General features: G+C 37.1%; 1 protein-coding gene across 4 annotated transcripts in view; it reads right to left on the bottom strand.

Moving 5' to 3' along the window:
- GPAT4 (glycerol-3-phosphate acyltransferase 4) overlaps positions 1 to 19,724 on the bottom strand; it is a 41,875-nt gene that overhangs the window by 19,592 nt on the left and 2,559 nt on the right. For all 4 annotated transcript variants that reach the window (XM_001381877.5, XM_007476390.3, XM_056813574.1 and 1 more), the window contains exon 2: positions 196 to 1,187. In XM_001381877.5, the coding sequence (XP_001381914.1) occupies positions 196 to 360 (165 nt within the window). In that variant the 5' untranslated portion in view covers positions 361 to 1,187. The remainder of the gene's footprint in view (positions 1 to 195; positions 1,188 to 19,724) is intronic.

Genomic DNA, 19,724 nt, shown 5'->3' with positions numbered 1-19,724 from the left:
CAGATTCCTGAAGATTTTCACCGACTACTATAAATATGGTAATTCTGTTCTGTTCTGCTTTGAACACCACCATTTCCTTTCCCTATAGCTTTCTCCATAAATCAAGAAAAAACAAATCAGCTGTCAATGAACTGTTAGTTGTATTCCTCCTCCCTTCACCACGTGTCAACCATTTGTTAATATAGCACAACTCACCGCAAAGATTTTTAATAAAGTCTTCATGTAGAGTTTTCGGATACCAAAGGAGACACCAAAAATGGCTGGGACAATGATGAAAACAAGAAGGAGAGTGAAAAGGACTGTCAGAGAAATGCCAAGCAAGTTGACAATCAGGCTATTAAAGGGTAGCAGCAGGAACATGATGGTGGATCCAGACAAGGCCAATGCCCTTCACCCAAAGAGAAACCCTTTAGGCCCTGAAACTTTCAAACGGTCCTCTCCAACAGCAATAGTCTATGAAAGGAATGAAGTTCCCCAAATTCAACCAACTCCATTCCAAAATTCACATCCTTTCATCATCCGGTATGGAAGGGAAATCAGCAATGGTCCACAAACAGTAGACTGAAGACTCTAGACCACCAAGGCAGATCTACTTTGGAGATGAATAAGAAAGGACAAATATTAGACAAAAGCATCCAAGAGTCCAGATTCAGTTCCAGGAGAGTGAGCAGAGGGATCTCTGCTTCTGCTGTCCTTAGACTGGTTTTGGAAGTCCTCTCATCCAAATGTACTTGGCAGATGAATCTGTCTTGGTAATGCACACCAAGCTGTTATGTCATTGCTTGAATGGCACCAGAAAATGGTCAACTTTGTGCCAAAAACATTCAGCTAGTTCCAGAGCAGGCTATGAGCACTTCATATAGAAGATGTTCACATTAAAAATGAGGAAATTAATAATTTTTTACGTAAAATCCCTAAACAGGATTAAAAGAATGTCTTCACAAGGGTGAGTTCATGAGTTCATGTCTGGCTCCATTCTTCCTCAAAAGAGGTTCCTGGGGCACTTTGCTTCCAGGACCCTCCTACAGATCTAGTCCTTCCCAGTGAGCCACAGATACTGGCAAAAAACTTCTCATGTTGAAATTATAGATCCTTCTGGCATTGGGCTTCACTGAATAATCTTCCTTCTAGGTGCCCCTTTGGTGACTCTGGGTTCCTGGTAAAAAGCTGCTCACATGCTGCCAGAGCTAGAAGAGAAAATGGAAACAAAAGTCAGTCTAACAAATCAAGAAACATCAATTTGCTTTAAAAAAAAAAAGAGGTCAAGAAAGGTGGGTTCACCATGAGTAACAGCAGATTCAGTAACTTTGTTCACCAAAGTTTGAGGATCTGGCATAACAAAAATGACAGATGTTTTAAATAAATTTCCAAATCTAAAGCACTAGCTTTTAATTTCATCAATTCAAATATCCAAACAGAATTCATAGTTAAAATAAAAAAAACCTAACATAAGAAACAAATAACTGTATCCAAAAGGGCAATAAGTAATCACCAAGCTTGAATTAGTATACTACACTGACACAAATAACTTCTGTTTCTGATCTTCCATATCCTCAATAAAAACAAGACTTTCATCTTGAAAAAACATACTCTTATGTTAGGGTGAAATTACAATATTTTCCCGGACAAAGCAGAGCCTGAAACAATATATGTATTATTTATTCTAAGCACATTTCAGTGTCTGCATATTACAGTTTTGAAGAATCTAACATAAATGTATATAATGCTAGATTTCTAGTTGCATCTTATCAGAGCTTCAGAAAATTAACTAGGTTTCAGTGTGTCAGATTTGGCGAGTCCAAAAGCTGTTTGACTCACTGCTCCTCCAGCAGCCACTATAGATCTAGCTAAGTCAAATTAACAGCATTTACAGCAGTACCCACACTAGGTATGGTGGACTGGGTGTGTGCATGTGATGAAATGGGGAATGCTGAAGTGGTAGGCAAAGAAGAGTCAAAAACACAAGAAAGCTCACAACAGTTAGGAATCACAAGGGGACTGGGACTACATTGATTCTCTCCTCCATTCTTGGTCTTGAGTCACTTACTCCCTTATTGACTGAATCTCATTCAGTCCAGAGCCCTTGAAGTAATTGAACAGGCCTAACCATGCCCAAATCACCCCAAAGAAAACAAATCTGCCAAGCTATTAATCTAAATAGTCTCTGCTTTCACTTTCCTGAAGCTGGTGAATCCTCTTTTCTTTAAATATCCAACCCAGATTTTGTTTATGTGTCCCAGACTTTAGAATAAAAAAAAAGGACCAATAAACCAACTAATACCAGTATCATTCTAATGTGGTCTTTTAAAAAGAAGGAAAAATGTCAATCACATAAATTAAGTTCCTGACTGACATATCTTATTCTACTGGAAACACACTCATTAAAAAAACCAGAATTAACTAGCACCCAAATAGATCATTCAAGGCAAATTCTGATAGTTAAGTCCTGAAAACTTGCAGAAATACCAGGACATTTTCTTCTCCCTTCTGACTTTGTCAGCAGTCTTCCTTACCAAGAATAATTCCCATCTAAATCAATTATTCATTCCATTAAGAAAGGGATTTTTTCTTCAAGTAACTACCAAATCTAAGATATTTAGTTCTATGATAAGTCATTAACTAAACAAAAGCAGCAGAAATGTTCATTCACTCATTCTATCAAAATCTCACCATACTCGAGCTCCTATTCCAAAATATGAGTGTGGCACCCATATGACCAGAACTTTGGCCACTTGGACTCATGGTGTCGGCCAGCTGTAGACCAAAGTGATTTGTGCCCCTTGAGAAGACCATGATTTTATCTACCCTTATGGGTTTCCCCAAACCTGAAAACTCTGTTGTTTTCTTTTCCTCCTGGAAAGCAACACTTCACTCTCTTGGTGTTTTTAATTTTTTTTTTCATCAGCAAAAATACACTCTCCTCCACTTTCAGTTGCTCCTTTTAACCTTACCCACCCTCACATGAGAATGAAAGAAAAATAAAACTCACTGAAAACATGTATGGTCAAGCAAAACAAATTTCTGTGTTGATCATGTCTAAAAGAAGTATCTCTATATCAAGATAACTCTATTTATATATCTACATCATTCTACATTGAGTCACCACCTCTCTATCAAGAGATGAGCAGCATGTTTTCATCATTAGTTCTCAATTGTGTTTTGTCATGATGAGTGGAGTAACTAAGTCTTTCAAAGTTGTTTGTCTTTACAATATTGTCATTGTACGAATTGTCTTAGTCCTGTGTTCTCTTCAATCTGCCCAAGTTCACACAATTTCCCCAGATTTTCCTGAAACAAACCCTTTCATCATTTCTTATTTAGCACCTATCACACATTTTATTTCTCATCCAATTCCACAACATATGGACAATCCCTTCAGATTCTAATTCTTTTCCACCTCCAAGAGAGTTATATTTTTACAAGGCTATTGTTTTATTTAGGACAAATCCTTCCCTCAAATCTACTCTTCCTCTAATTCTCCTTTTTCCCTTCTCTCTTTTTCTTCCCAGTTCCCTGCTGAGGCAAATGTGATTCTGTACCAAACTCTGTGTATATTCTTCACTCCTTCGACTAGTTCAGATGAGAATGAGGTTCATATATCAGATGCCTCCATCCATTCTTCAACCTTTTTGTTTGTATGAAGCTTATACTTGGGCATCTGGTACTATGAGATAATTTCTCTCTCATCTTCCTTTTCCTTCCCTTACCCCTAGAGCAGTGATGGTGAACCTTTTAAAGACTGCGTGTCAAAGTTGGGACATTAATTCATTGCTGATGGAGTTGTGAATTGATCCAATCATTCTGGAGGGCAATTTGGAACTATGCCTAAAGGGTGCTAAAAGACTGTCTTCCCTTTGATCCAGCCATAACACTGCTGGGTTTGTACCCCAAAGAGATAAGGCAAAAGATATGTACAAGAATATTCATAGCTGTAATTTTTGTGGTGGCAAAAAATTGGAAAATGAGGGGATATCCTTCAATTGGGGAATGGCTGAACAAATTGTGGTACATGTTGGTGATGGAATACTACTGTGCTCAAAGGAATAATAAAGTAGAGGAATTCCATGGGAACTGGAACAACCTCCAGGAAGTGATACAGAGCGAAAGGAGCAGAACCAGTAGAACATTGTACACAGAGACTGATACACTGTGGTACAATCGAATGTAATGGACTTCTCCATTAGTGGCAATGCAGTGATCCTGAACAACTTGGAGGGATCTATGAGAAAGAACACTATCCATATTCAGAGGAAAAACTGTGGGAGTAAAAACACCAAAAAAAAAAAAAACACTGCTTGATTACATGGGTAGAGAGGGATATGATAGGGGATTATAGATCCTAAATGAACATTCTAGTGCAAACATCAACAACATGGAAATAGGTTCTGATCAAGGACACAAGTAATATCCAGTGGAATTGTGTGTCAGCTATGGGAAGGGGGGGAGGGAAGGGAGAAATAGAATATGATTTTTGTAACCAAGGAATAATGTTTGAAATTGACCAAAAAAAAAAAAAGAGAGACTGCGAGCCCTGCCCTGCCCAGACTCACTGCCTTACCCCAGGCAGGGGAAGGAGAAAGGGAAGGGAGTGGTCCAGGTGTTCCATTGAGGGGAGAGCTTTGCTTTGATTGGGTCACTGGGCAGAGAGGCTAGGAGGTGCAGTGGAGAAGGGGAACGGAGCAGCTCCACCCAAGACCCTCTGCCTTTCTAGTAACTAACTGGAGGGTGGCGTGTGCCCACAGAGAGGTCTATGCATGCCATCTTTGACATGAATGGCATAGGTTCACCATTGCTGTCTTAAGAGTATTCCTCATCCCTTCTGTTGTTTTTCTAAGATCATTTACATTATAGTAGAACCACTCCCAGGCTTTCTTGTAGTTCATCTGCCTCCCTTTGTGACCCTGATTCATAATAGGGTATAGAGGAATATATATATATATATATATATATATATATATATATATATATATATATATACATACACATATATAATCTCTCCACTTTGGAATGTAAGCAGTGTATCCTTGTTTAACCTTTTATTGTTTTGTTTCCTTTTCTTCCTTAACTCCTGTGTTTGAACATCAAAGTTGCTATACAATTCAGGTCTTTCCATTAGAATGCTTGCAAGTCTTCTATTTCATTTTTTATTTTCCTGTAGTATATCTGACTTTTGCTGGGTAAATTATTCTTGGCTATAAGTCTATATTCTTTGTCTTCTGTCCATATTATAAGTGCTTTATACTGCAACTCCTTATTATTTGAATTCTTTGATCTAACAACTCTGAATTTTATCTACAACATTCTGGGAATTTTCATTTTGGGATTTTTATCAAGAGTTGACATATGGATTCTTTTCTAGTTTGTCCTCCGATTCTAAAAGATCTATGGTTCTTTATTTTTTTTGGTCATGGCTTTCAGGAATTCTAATGATTTAAAAATATTTTCTCCTAAATTTGTCCTCCTGTTAGTTGTTTTTGCTATGAAATAACTTCTTTTCAAATATTTCTTCTTGTCTCATGTAGACTGGCTTCTTCTCTCTGATCCATTTTAATTTATTTCATAGAGGTTGTAGCTTGGGTAAAGTTTTGTATCTCTTGTTCCATAGTCTCAATTCTTTTCCCACTGTTTTCTTCTAGCACTCCCATTTTATTTAAAAAACATTAAAAAAAAATTTTTTTAAGTCTCTGCTTCATCTCTTTCAGGAACTCTAACTGAATTTGTGCCCAAATTGTGTTCTTCTTTGGGGATCTGCTTGTAGATATTTTTAATCAACTCTCTTCTTTTTCTATTTTTCTTGAGCATCCTTGTCATCATAACAGCTTTTTACAGGATTGTTTTTTTTTTTTTAATTTGCTCATTACTTCAGCCTACTTTCTGACTTTAGACTTGATTTAGGATCAGGCTCTGTGCACTTTTATACTTCCAGAGAAAAGTCTGGTCTGGTACTGTTTCTGCTTTCTTAGAGTGTTTTCCTGGCTTTCAGAAACAGCTCAATCTGGGGACCTTTCAAGCTTTCACTACTCCCAGTGTTGCTGACCTAGGGTAAAGTCTGATTTCTGTACCCCGGTCCAAACTTTACAAACTCCTCATCTTGGTACAGGCTTGAATAACAGAAGCTTGACTAAGCTACTATTCAGCCACCTAGAAAACTGGTGGTTCAAAGTGACAGAACTGTAGGTTTCTCTTTGCTTGAATATCCTTGCCCTGGTTATTTCTCTACAGGGTTCAGATTGCACAGAAGTTACACCTAAAATTCCACTTCATCTATGGGTCTATACCACACTACTACTTTTGCTTCTGACCTTCCTCCTTGCTCAGTATATAGCAGAAGTCCCCAAACTTTTTACACAGGGGGTCAGTCCACTGTCCCTCAGACCACTGGAGGGTCAGACTATAAAAACCTAACCCTAACTGGGCAGCAGTACACACAGTGTGGAATCCCCTCCCCCACCATGCTGACATCTTCCATTGTGCAGCCACATAGTCCTTTGCGTGGTGTCACCGCCCAAAGGATTGTCACCATAAGTAGTGCTCCTCTCACTGATGACCAATGAAAGAGGGGCCCCTTCCAGAAGTGCTATGGGGGGATAGATACATGGCCACATGTGGTTCACAGGCTGTAGTTTGGAGACCCCTGGTATATAGGGTAGGACCTATAACTGCTCCTCACCTCAGAATGTCACCATTGGGAACAGGTGCCTTACTCAGTCTATGACCCAAAAATGGGAAGGAGTCAACAAAACTGCTAGTTGACCCATTTCCACAACTTTCAGGAGGTGTTCTATTCATGTCCAGAACTTCATTGTGCCCTTAGGCATACTTCTTGAGCACTGATGCCTCTTGCCCTGGCCAGAACAATCCCTAGTATTCATAGTCCTTTCTATCTGTCTCCCTTGCCAACTAGGGCTGGAAATGTGACTCACTGATTTTTTTCCCTTGGATTTCCTGATTAGTATTCAGTTTGGTATATTTTCTAGATCTGTTTGGAGAAATATGGTGGAGGGGGGAGAAACCTGTTGTACTTGTACCTATTCCACCATCTTGTTTCCACACCTAATATACAAAGGTTAACTAGTCTAACTACCTTATTTTATAGATGAGGAAAACTGAGAATCAGGGATATACATTAGTAGGTGGCTTAACCATATGGTCACATAGATATAAACATTTATATGGTACCTACTAAGTGGCAGGCTCTACATTTTCATTTTAAAGATAACTAAGCCTAAAGAGAAACTGACTTGTTCAGGGTCACAGTGTTAGTTGTTGCCAACCCCAGAGAGCTAATAAGTCAGGTTTCCTGATAACTGGACTAGGTCCAAGATTCTTTTCACTGACTCACAACTAACTACCTCTTACCTATTTTGTGGCCTTGAGAAAGTGTGATCCACTTGCTTATTATCTGGCTATTTTGACTTAGGGCCTAAATAAACATTTAGAAGCCCTCGGGGCTAATTTTGTTTAGAATATAATTTCATTCAAATTTTGATCTCTCACAATCTATTTCCCAAAACAACCTAGTATAAGATTAAAAGGCCTCCCATAGTCCGGAAAAACATGGCAGTAAAGGTCAAGTTTAAATTAATATTGTTTCAGAGGAAAATGATGTAGAAGCTAAGAAAATTATTTGAGAGAGATAATGAGTTTATTAGGAAATACATTAATTGTTCCAGAAGGGATTAAACATTCATCATAGAAAGGTTTGAATAGAAAAGAGGTACAAAGACAAAGGACAGGGAGACCTAGTAATTCTAGGTAAAAATTAATTAAGGAAGGAAAAGCTAGGATACAACTGGAGGGATCAACTACTTAGGAAAAGATTTGAAATCAGTTCAGAATTTCAAAGCTTTTCTTAAAAACATTCTAGCCAGTAGAAAATAACTCATTTATATTGCACTTTTCAGTTTCCAAAGCATTTTCTGGTGATGAAATGGGGAATAAATTATGTAGTACCATGTTATGTACACACCAAAATAAATAAAAGAATCACAAATCTGACACCAAAATCTAAAAGTAGAATTAGTGATATAGAACCAAAAATTTAAAATAAGGAAAATTTACAGGTCAAGTAGTGCAACAACATCCTCATTTTGCAGATATAATTATTGGGGAATAGAGAAGTTTAAGTGCCTTGTTGAGAGTTAAGCACAGTGTCTGGCACATAGGTATTTACCAAGTGTTTGTTGATTGACTGACTATCCAAGGCCAGACAACTGGCAAAGCTAGGATCAGAACTCAGTTCCAAGAATTGGAAGTCCCTTTCCACCATATTATTCTGCCTTCATTCAAGCAATTTCATTATATAATTTACCAAATGTTAATTTGATGTGACTATAGATTAACTGAAAACCTGAAGTCCAACTTAAAAGCTGCTTCTTGACAATTCAAATTCAAATCTGGGGTTTTGCTGGATTTGGAATCAAAGGACTGGATTTCAAATCCTATGTCTTCCACTTATCTGTGTGACCAAGTTATTTATCGTCTCAGGTCTATGGTACCTAATCTGTAAAGTGAGCAGCTGGAAAGAGATGGATTCTAAGATCTATTCCAGCACTAAGAGATCTTTGATCTATATACAGAAACATTTGATATGTCTAAATGAAAAAAAAATTAATTCTAGTTAGATGGTAGAGCAGTCATGACTATGCCTAAACTATACTACTTACTTAAAAAAAATGATCAAATTAACAAAATTGGAAAAAAACACAATCTCAGAAAAATAAAGAAAGCCATAAATACACAAGCTTTAAAAAATAGTAACACTTTTTCAGGTATAAAACAAATGGCCTGTATGAAGCACTTAATGAATAAATAATAATGATATGGCCTAAACTATTTTCAAAAAAATAGTAGAAAAGGATATTCTATCAAAATCTGATATAAATCAAAGAGTAGTTCAATATTAATAATGAACAATGATATAGAAGTACTGCAATTCTAGCAAAAAGATGACAGCAACATAATCCAAAACTTTTTCCATGGCTAAATTGGACTTTTACTAGAAAAGCCAATCTATAAGATACACAGTTAAAAAATCAGACATGTTTTCGACCACATTTCAAAGAATAAACAGTTCTCAATAGAAGAGATACAAAGTATAAACTGCAATCTAAAAGGGACTCTGAACAAATAATCATAGAATTTTGAATGGACCTATGATTTCAAGTACATAGGGAATGCTGAGATAAGAAAATTCCTTCTCCTGAGGTGAGCAGGCATCTTTTTTGCAACCTAATAGTCTTAGAGAAATCTGACCTTAACCAGGTTCACCCAGTTAGGTAGGTGTCAGAGAGAGAACTCAAACTTGGTCTTCCTGGATCCAAGATCATCTCTCCATCTCTCTCTCTCTCTCCATCTCTCTCTCCATCTCTCTCTCTCTCTCTCCATCTCTCTCTCTCTCCATCTCTCTCTCTCTAATAAACCTTATCTTTCACCTTAGAATCAATACCCAGTAGTGGTTCCAAGGCAGAAGAGTGGTAAGGGCTAGGCAATGGGAGTTAAATGACTTCCCCAGGGTCACATAGCTACAAAATATCTGAGACCAGATTTGAACATACATAGGACCTCCCAATTTTAGGCCTGGCTCTCCATCCACTAAACTACCCAACTGCCTACAATCTACTCTTTTCTCATAGAAATACAAATTAAATAAATTCTAAAGTATCATTTCACACTCATCCAATTGACAAAAATGGATGGATTCTATGTTGGCAGAGAGGCATAATAATTTACAGATGATAGAAAAATTTGGAATTTTGCAAGATACTTTATAAAAGACCTACTTGTATGAAATTCATAGCAAAACTATTTGAACTGGGAAAAAAATTAAAAGGAAACTAACCATGCTTCCCACTAAATGTAAAAGGCTGAAATTTGTGGTAATATAAACATAAAGGAAAGTAGTGATGCCATGAATAAACAAAGCAGAATCAAAAGAATACAACTGCATAAAAAGATAACCTTAAATAATCATATTAAAACACTAGACAATGCTGCTATAATTGTTTTCTTCACACACATAAAACTGAATAATATAGAACACAATTACTTTGTTGCTTTATGTCAAGTACACTGCAATTATCTGTTAAAACGAAATTTATCAATAAAAAAAATTGAGAGATTATTCAAACAAGTCTACACAAATGATTAAATGAGCTTGTTTAAGAACTAGAAACTGATAAATCATCCAAGCAGGATCTACAAGATCAATCTACATAAAAGGAAATGCTTTTCTTTTTGCTCTATGTTCAAAAAGTCACAAAAATGCTAATCCTGCCCAAAGAAGATCTAAAAAGACAGAACAGTTATATACCATAACTACAAATTCAGTGCCAGGAAAATATGACAATTGAGGAGGCAAAAGAAAATTCTGTTTTCCCCTTTCAGCAAAGTAAACATGACTGTATTCCTCTTTCTAGTCATCTAAATTGTAAGTCATTTTATATACAACTACGTCCTAAGAAAATTTAAATACACAATCTTTCTCTTTTACCATCTTTCTAGCATAGGATAAGAGAAAAAATATTTTAAGGAGCGGATCTTATTGTACCCACAGATTATATTGCAGACTATATTATATATCCCATAAAATTAATATTGCATGGCTACAAGACAAATTACCAAGGAAATACCATACTGTAACTCTACTTGAAGCACTAAAAGATGCAATACTGTTCAAGTGCAACCAAGATAAAAAAATATTCTTCAGCTTCAGTAACTGGAACACAACAGAAATTTAAGGGAAAGCACTGCTTCCTAGGAGAGTCTATGAAAAGTAGTTAAAATTCAGAACAGAAACAAGTCAGCATGTTAGGCTATATTCCTACCGGAAGTATTCAAAAGAACATCATCAGTTGTGTCAAAGACAACCCCTCATTACTGAGAAATTAGGAACTTAAAGGGGACATTATTTTCCTTCTCAGAAGTAACTCTATGAGTGCTATCTCCATAAACTAGTCTTGTGGTCTCCAAATTTTGTTTATAACACACTCCTTTCAGTAAAAAAAATTGAGAATGTAACTTTCTAACATATGTATTATTTATAAATTAGACATATGCATTACTGTGATGATAATTTTATGCATTATAAAATTTACACACAAACTAGAAATTTCAAAAGAAGAACTACCTGATCCTACCTAATAAGGAGACAATGTAGCTTCTTGAATAAGGAAGCCATTAAATATTAAGAATATCAATTTGGCAGCTGTGTCACTCCACTGTTTCTATTACCCCTATGCAATTACTGTGTTTCATGTACTTTCCTCAGCTCTGTTGCAGGGTTGGGGGGAAAAGATGATAAGAACTGTGATACACATTGCAACTCATCTTGCTAATCCAATGCTAAAAATTAAAAGGATAAGGGGAGTATAGAGTTCACCAAGGATAAATAATTACTAGTCACAAGATGATATAAGATTCTAAGGGGTGAGTATGCTGGGGGAAACTTTTGCTTGCACTGCTCCTGCTATGGGTGCCCCCATTGGTAGCAGCTGGATTATTACCACCTTGAGGGGCCAACACCCAGAACAGAAAAGGGGAGCTTTCAAAGTCACAGGAGGCAAGCAGCAGCAAAAAGGTAGAGGTAGGGTGATAATAGATCAAGGGGAAGTTCAGTTGTTTTGGAAACAAGCCTCACCAATGGCTAACCACAGGGAAGGTTATTAACCTCTGAGTGTTTACCCCTTGGAGTTATACCACAATCTCCTTCGAGGTCATGCCACAGCCCACTGGAGGCATGGAAAACACATGCTGAAAAACAATGTTCTAGATAACTAATATGCTAATATCACAAGTTCACCAACTTCTGGTGATTCAAGATAAGTTGTTCTACTCCATCAAGGTTTATGTAAGTAGATGACTTTGACAAGGCTCTTTAAACCTAATATAAATACAAAATTTCCCATTAAAAGCAGTCATATGAAGTAAAATGATACAGGAACTGTTCCCATTTCATAGTTAAGGAAACTAAGGCATAAGTAATTTGGTCACTGTAATTGTCGATTGCTCCTTAAGCAATCAACCCATAGGCTTCAAGAATATTCTGTATGTGATGCAGGGTGTGATGCAAAGGATATTTTGTCCTCATTAATGCCAACATGAAGAGGACAGGGATATTATCTCAAAATATACTACTTTCCATTAATAAATAACTTCATATGTCAACTTTAAAATACTATGATTTCATCAATATATGGATATATACTAGTGTGAATTTTAGATTTTCTCCACCCTGCTTAGTCTTAGAATTCTAGCAACCAGGAATATATACACCCCTATTTAAGGATTAAGTGTTGAGGACAGCCTATGATCGACATGTGCTAGCAAGTGACAAATTAAAAAAAAAATTGACAGACCCCTTGGGCTGTCTTAAGCCAAGTTTAAGCTACGATCGGTAAATGTGAGATGCAGGAAGTGATGTAAAGAACTGCCTAGATATTTCATGTCACTTCCTCTTTCTGGGCCCTCTCGGAGATGTTGGGCTTTTTCAACATTGGGAGCTCATGGCGGTGTTCTTAGCACGCTTGGTGAGTAGTTTAGGCTGATTCCTCTTTTCCTTTACCTCCTAAAGCACTATCCTCCTAGGAGGTCCCTCATCTTGGAGGAGGCCTTGTGGCTAGAAGCCAAGCTAGACTAGATTGAGAAGGCCTCTTGGTCTAGGCCTCTGAACTCCTATCTGGCTTGCCTTTCCTCTCTCTCCTCTTCTTAATTTCTTCCTACTATTGTAATTAAACCACCATAAAAATCCCAAACTGACTTGAGTATTTTATTGGGATTGAATTTTAATCCCTGGTGACCACTGGTATAATATATTCATTCAACAACCCTAATTTTTACCAGTAACACTTAGACATACATTATTAATCTCTCTTGAAATCTAATTCCACATGTACCTATCTATAGACATCTGGATGTCTTTTTTTCCCCCAAACCCTTACCTTCCATCTTGGAATCAATACTTTGTATTGGTTTCAAGGCAGAGGAGCAGGAAGGGCTCCTTAACAGTTGGGGTTAAGTGACTTGTCCATGGTCACACAGCTAGTGTCTGGCACTTTACCCACAACCTCCACTTGGAGGTTGGTTAGATGATCTCTAAAATTCCTTCCAGTTTCAGCTTTAGGAAATAATCAAGAAGGAAGGTGTTAGAACTAAAATGGTTTGGAAAAAGCTTCCCATAAAAAATTGGGTTTTTGGCTAGGACTTGGAAGCAGAAATGAGGAAGGAGAACATTCTCAGCAGGGAGACAGTCAGTGAAAATGGCCAAAGCAGAAGGAGGTAGTGTCTTGTTCAAGGAATAGTCAAAAGGTTGATGTCACTGGATCAAAGAGTGGGGGATATAAGGTACTAAGAAGACTAGAAAGTTGTGTGTGCTGAGAGACTGATTATGAATGCCAAACAGGAATATTTTTTCTGGTATTTGATGCTAGAGATAAGAGAGTACCAAAAAATCTATTAAGTAGTGTAAAGGATAAATTTTAGCATTGTGACCTAAATTATATTAATTATTGGTCGCCATGGATATCCCAAATAATAAAATGAAAATACTCCAAGTCAGTCTGAAATTTTATGGTGATTTAATTAATATGGTGGAAAGAAATTAAGAAGGGAGAAGGAAAGGGTATAGGAACCAGGTGGGAAGATTAGGGGATCTAGAAAGTAAGGTTTTGAAGTGTGAATGAGGAAGGAATCAGCCTGAACTCCAAGACAGCTCAGCCAAGATGCCTAAACCACAATTAGCTCAAGGGCAAACTCACCGCCAAAACCCAGACAAATAGCTGCCACCACTCCAAAATGTCGGAATGCTTAGCACGCTGCCAGCCAGAGCCGCCTCTCCGGGGAAAAAGAGGCCAAAGAGAGCAAGTGACTTGCCCTATATAGATGGTTTTACATCACTTTCCTGCGTCTCATCTGTACCAATGATAGCTTAGCTTGACTTAGAACAGCCCAGGGGTCTGTCCGCTGTTTCTGCACATGTCTGTTGAAGGCCATTTTCTCAAATACTTAATCCTTGAGTATGGTGCAGACATTCCTGATCTTGTTAAAATAAATAGGGTGGAGAAATGTATAGTTCCCAAGACTTGATTCTGTTAAACCAAGTATCTTCATTGTTACTAATCAGGAGATAGCTAAATCAGATCTTCTAAAGTATGGTCTGAGTAGGGTGGAGTAGTTTTAAAATTCACAGTAGAAAGGTACATGATTAGACTTGTATTTTAGGCAAATCATTTTAGGGGCTGAATGGAAGATGAACTGGAGTGGAAAGGGACTTATGTTCAGCTGGGTTACAGTGACAGTACCTAGAACCAGGACCAGAAAATAAAGGCCTGCATGAGGGTCATGGCAGTATCATGAAAGAAGGGGATATATTCAACAGAAGTTGCAAAAGTGAAATCAACAGGCCCTGGTAACAGAATGATTATCAGAAGTATGAGTATTTTGAGAAATAGTAAGGAGTTGAGGATGATATAAAGGCTTACAAGTCTAGGGGACTGAGAAGAGATAGTGGTGACTTCAACAGGAATATGAGGAGTAAGAGTGAAAAGTCGAGGATGATGCTTCAAATAGCCATGTACTTACTCAAACACAGACATGATGAATTTCCTTAGCAGAAAAAGTAAGCCCCTTGAGGGTAGGAATAATCCAATCTTTGTATTCCCATAAATTTATGTAGTACCTACTATGTACCAGATATTGTTCTAAAACTTTTCATTAATATGATCTCATTTGATCCTCCCAGCTACCCTTTGAGGTAGGTACTGATATTATTATGCCCACTTTACATTTGAAGAAACTGAGGCAGAAAGAGGTTAAGTGATTTGCCCAGACTCACACAGCTAAGTTTCTAAGGCTGCATTTTGAACTCAGGTCTTCCTAACTCCAGGCCCAGTGCTCTATCCATTGCACCACTGCCTCACTAGCTGCCAGTTTATGTGAAAGACAGTTCACTGCTACAATATCTAAAAGTCTTTCTAGGTTAAGAGATATTAGAGTTGGTACATTGTTGGAAAAGACTTCAAAAACACAGGCCACTCATATCATTTGTGCATGATTTTCAATGCAAGAATTAATCATGATTTTTATTAAATCATTAATGACCTAATTTTCAATTAAAATCATGTTAAAAGATTAATACAGAAATATCACTAAGGATTTGATTAGAAACATACATTAAGGATCAGATTGAAATGATAAATTAGGTAAGATTTGTATACATTAATCAATATTGGATCATTAAAACAATTATTATAAGAGGTGGTGTGTGGTGTGATGAGTAGGGCATTGGATTTGGGAATCAGGAATCTCCTGAGTTCAAATCTCAACTTAAATTCTTATTAACTATGTGATTCTAGGCAGGTCACTTAAATGTCTGTTTCAGTTTTTTCCTCTGTGAAATGAGAGTTGTTACTTAATGGCTTTTAAGGTCCTTTCCAATTCTAAACCTATAATCCTATGATCAATAATTCCTTTTTGGTTAGCACTTATGATTTAATCAAAGAAGGGAATAATCCTAATGGAACTGCCTCCATTGACAAAGATCACATTTATTTGTATAGTCTTGGAGAACTACCCTGGGGGAACTACAAAGTTAATTGAGCCTATGTTACACAGCAAGAATATGGCAAAGCAAAGCAGGACTTCAACGTAAGTCTTCCTGATTTCCAAAGTTGGCCCTTTATATACTAAGTCTCTAATAAACATTACTGTAACCATCCAATAATCATTAATGTAACCTCTTCATCCAATTTATAATTTTGATCTTAGTAGAAAATGTGCTTGGGTGAGAATCAAGAAAATCTGTATTCAAATTTTGATTATGAAATATCCAATGACACAAGTGGAAACATTTCTCAAAACTTTCCTTTTTAGTTTCTTTAAAAATATTAAAAAATAATATTTTCCTTTAAAGCTTTTTCTAGACTTCTGGTTAGCACCTAGGAAAGGTGGGTGAAAGGTTGAGAACAAAAAGGCCTTTCACTAGGTGGATTTACAATATCCTCTGAAATGGACGGACCAGGGTCTATGTCAAGAAATATCCTTCTACTCAACTAGAGGTACTCCCACAAAATGTTTAATTCAATTTAGATTCCTAATATAGTTATCTTCAGGAAGGACTCTATGGATTCCTTCAGAGGAGTGGCCAGTTTAGGAGCAAAGTAAGAGTAATTTTCTTATCCCCCAATCTTGGAATGTTAACTCAGACTATATTTTTAAGTACCTTTTCTTTGTTCAAGATTCCTATAAATGTTATTTGAAATTGTCTTGAGGCAAAAAGTGAAGCTGGAAGGCATAGAGGCCAGGAAGGCTATGCCAGTGTGGACATCTCTAAACTAGAAATAGTTTCAATAGATTAATATTAAAAGATTAATATTAAATTAAACTTTCTGGCAGATTAGTGCCTAAATAAAGTTACTAGTATTAATTAGCATTAATAAGAATTATTATTTAGTATTTATATTATTGTTATATTATATCGGTCACCGAAAGACTACCACTATATTATATATAGTATATAGTTTTATTAATGTCTTTTCTTCAAAACACAAGTTCTCCCTTACTTCTTCTCCTCCCACCTGTCTGTTCCTCCTTTACAAGAGATATCATCCATGTCCTCCTCCTTAACTTTCTACTTCTTAACTTGCTGCTATATACCCAAACTCTGTCCTAGACCCTTTTCTCTCTCTACATTCTCTCCTTAAATTGTAAACTCCTTAAGGGCAGAGCTTGTCTTTCTTATTTGTATCCCCAGTGCTTATGATACTGTATTGGACACAGCATGCCCTGAATGTTTACTGAATTAATATATCCAGTGTTTGTCTCTTTTTTCTGTCTCAAATCGCCAAAAACTTTTAGACATTTCCAGCTGGCTTTTCCAAGGTCATCTCAAATTCAACATGTCTGAAGAAGAACTTTGCCCCCTTCTAGATTTCCCTATTTCTGTCAAATAATCTACTCCTAAAGAATTCCCTATATTACCCTCCCAAAGAGACTATTTAAGTCTTGTGTTTCTTCAAACTTCCTATAGTATCCTTTCCTAATTCCTTCAATCTGAGGACCTAGAACATCACCACAAATTAGATTATTCACGAAGAGCTTTCCCTTCTCTCCTCCAGTTCATTTCCTCTAATTCAGACATCTTCTTCCACCATCTCTTCATTCATTCCAGTTGCAGCTGGAAAGGTAAACTTTCTATTTGCCAAAGTCAAGTTACCTAAATGCACCCCTGATCTTATCTCCTCCTGATTTTTTCTAGTAAATTATTCCCACTATTATCCAAATCTCTTTAACTACAGGATCCTTCCCCAGCGTCTGAAAAACATACCCATGTCTCCTCCATTCATAAAAAACCCTCCCTTGATTTCACCTCCCCACTAGCTACTATTCTACATTTCTCTTCCCCTTTTCAGCTAAAAGTCCTTGAGAAAGCCATCTACATACTGGGCCTTCACTTATCTTCCTCTCATTCTTTTCTAAACCCTATGCAATCAGGAGTCCAACTTTATTGTCATTTAACTGAAATTGTTCTCTTGAAAGTTAGCATATAACCTCTAAATTGCCAAATGAAATGGCCTTTGCTCAGTCTTCATCCTTCTTGATCCCTCTGTAACATGACATTGTCAACTGCCTTCTCTTTTAGAATACTTTCTTCTCCTGGTTCTTGTTCTACCCATCTGACTCAATCTTTCTTACTCTTGATGGTTTTTGATCCATGTAACTGCCCTCTAACTGTGTGTGTCCTTCGAGGTTTTGCACTAAATTCTCTCTCTTTTTTTTGTTCTATACTATCATTTGGTGATCTTGACTACTTCCAAAGATTCAATGATTTCTAATGCAAATGACAGATGAGCCCTAGTCTCTGCTGACTTACAAGAAGTATCATCAATTAATTACCTCTTGGACTTCTCAAACTCAACATGTCTAAAATGGAACTCATTCATTTTTTCTCCAAATTATCTCTTCTGAAATTCCATATTACTATTTAAGGCACTGACATCCTCCAGGTCATGTAGACCTATAACTTCAGTGTAATTCTTAATTGCTCATTTCCTCATTCTACATAGTCCATTGCTAAATGTTGTATCTCCTTCCATAGCCTTTCTCTTATACATCTCCTCTCTATTCAGTCATGGCTCTAATTCAGGCCCTCATCGTCCCTTGTCTGAAGTACTGAAATAGCTAAGTCTTCTACTCCTAATCTATTCTCATTCTAATTGTAAACCTCAAAATTTCTTAGACTTATAAATGTTGGAAATTTCACCATTGGGAAATTTCATACTTGAAAAATTTCCTATTGATAGTGGGTCTTGACTATTGGAATGTGAATCCCATTGGCATGGGGGGGTTCCTTCTCCTTCCCTTCTTAAGATTACTTTAGGACAGAAACCCTTTGCTACAGCCCTTTCTAAATCCTGTTAACCTGAGTAGGGTAGAGATTGGAATAATTAAATTTTGATCTAGGCTGCAGCCCTTACTCAATCCTGTTAGGACTGAATAGGGTGGAGATTGATTCCAAGTATCTCCATTGTATCAATTCTAAAATCAATCATGACTCAAAGAAATTCCTGTTCTATGCTTAAGCATAGGTCAAAGTCCTTTCCATTGTTCAGCAAAGGGTTTCTGTCCTAAAGTAATCTTAAGAAGGGAAGGAGAAGGAACCCCCCATGCCAATGGGATTCACATTCCAATAGTCAAGACCCACTATCAATAGGAAATTTTTCAAGTATGAAATTTCCCAATGGTGAAATTTTCAACATTTATAAGTCTAAGAAATTTTGAGGTTTACATAATCAATCAATTCAGTAGCCAAGGTAATTTTTCTAAAGCACAGGTTTCAATGGCCCCTGAGCCAGTGGCTCCCTTTACTCTCTCCAGAATCAAATACAAAATCCTCTAGTACTTTAAATTTATCATTACTTGGCCCCTTCCTACATTGGCCTATTTGCAGCAGTTTCTCATACATAGCATTGTCTCTCTTACATGGAAGGCTCTGCCCCCTCACCTCTACTTCTTCAGTTTCCCAGGCTTCATTCCAGAGTTAGCTCAAATCCCACCTTCTGAAGGAGGCCTTTCCTGTACCTTCTTTCCCAGCTTCTGGTACTTTCCCTCCACATTATTACTCAAAAATCTATCTACTCTGTACTTATCTTGAATGTAGCTAATTATTTACATGTTGCCATCCTTGTCCCCTCTACTCCGACCCCTCATCCCTTCAAATAAGAATGTATACTCCTTGATGGTAAGGACTATTTTTTTTTGCCTTTCTTTGTATTCTCAGTTCTTGGCACAGTGATCCAGCATATAGTAAGTGTTTAATAAATGCTTTTGATTGACAATCAAGGGTAGCACCATCCTTACTCATGCAGGTTTGTAATCTACAACCCTGAAGTTATTCTTGACTTCTCAATCCCCTTGACATCATATGTCCAATCAGCTGCCAAGTCTTTGCAACTCTACTTCCACATGTCCAGTATCCATCCTCTTCTCTCCACTCATATGACCACCCTCATTTATCACAGATCTTCCTCACCTCTACAGAGCTCTAACAATAGCTTTCCAATTGGACTTCCTGCTCTAAATCTCTCCCTTCTCTAATCCACACCCCATACTTGCCAGAGACATTCCTAAACCTCAAGCCTCTTATCCTGTCACTCTTCCACTCAAGAAACTCCAAAGGTTCCTTATTGCCCCTTCAATCAAATACAAACTCCTGTTTGGTATTTAAAGAA

Source organism: Monodelphis domestica, chromosome 1 (assembly GCF_027887165.1).
Source record: "Monodelphis domestica isolate mMonDom1 chromosome 1, mMonDom1.pri, whole genome shotgun sequence".
Lineage (NCBI taxonomy): Eukaryota > Metazoa > Chordata > Mammalia > Didelphimorphia > Didelphidae > Monodelphis > Monodelphis domestica.
Note: the sequence above shows the minus strand (reverse complement) of the source record. Positions and strands in the feature narration are given on the sequence as shown.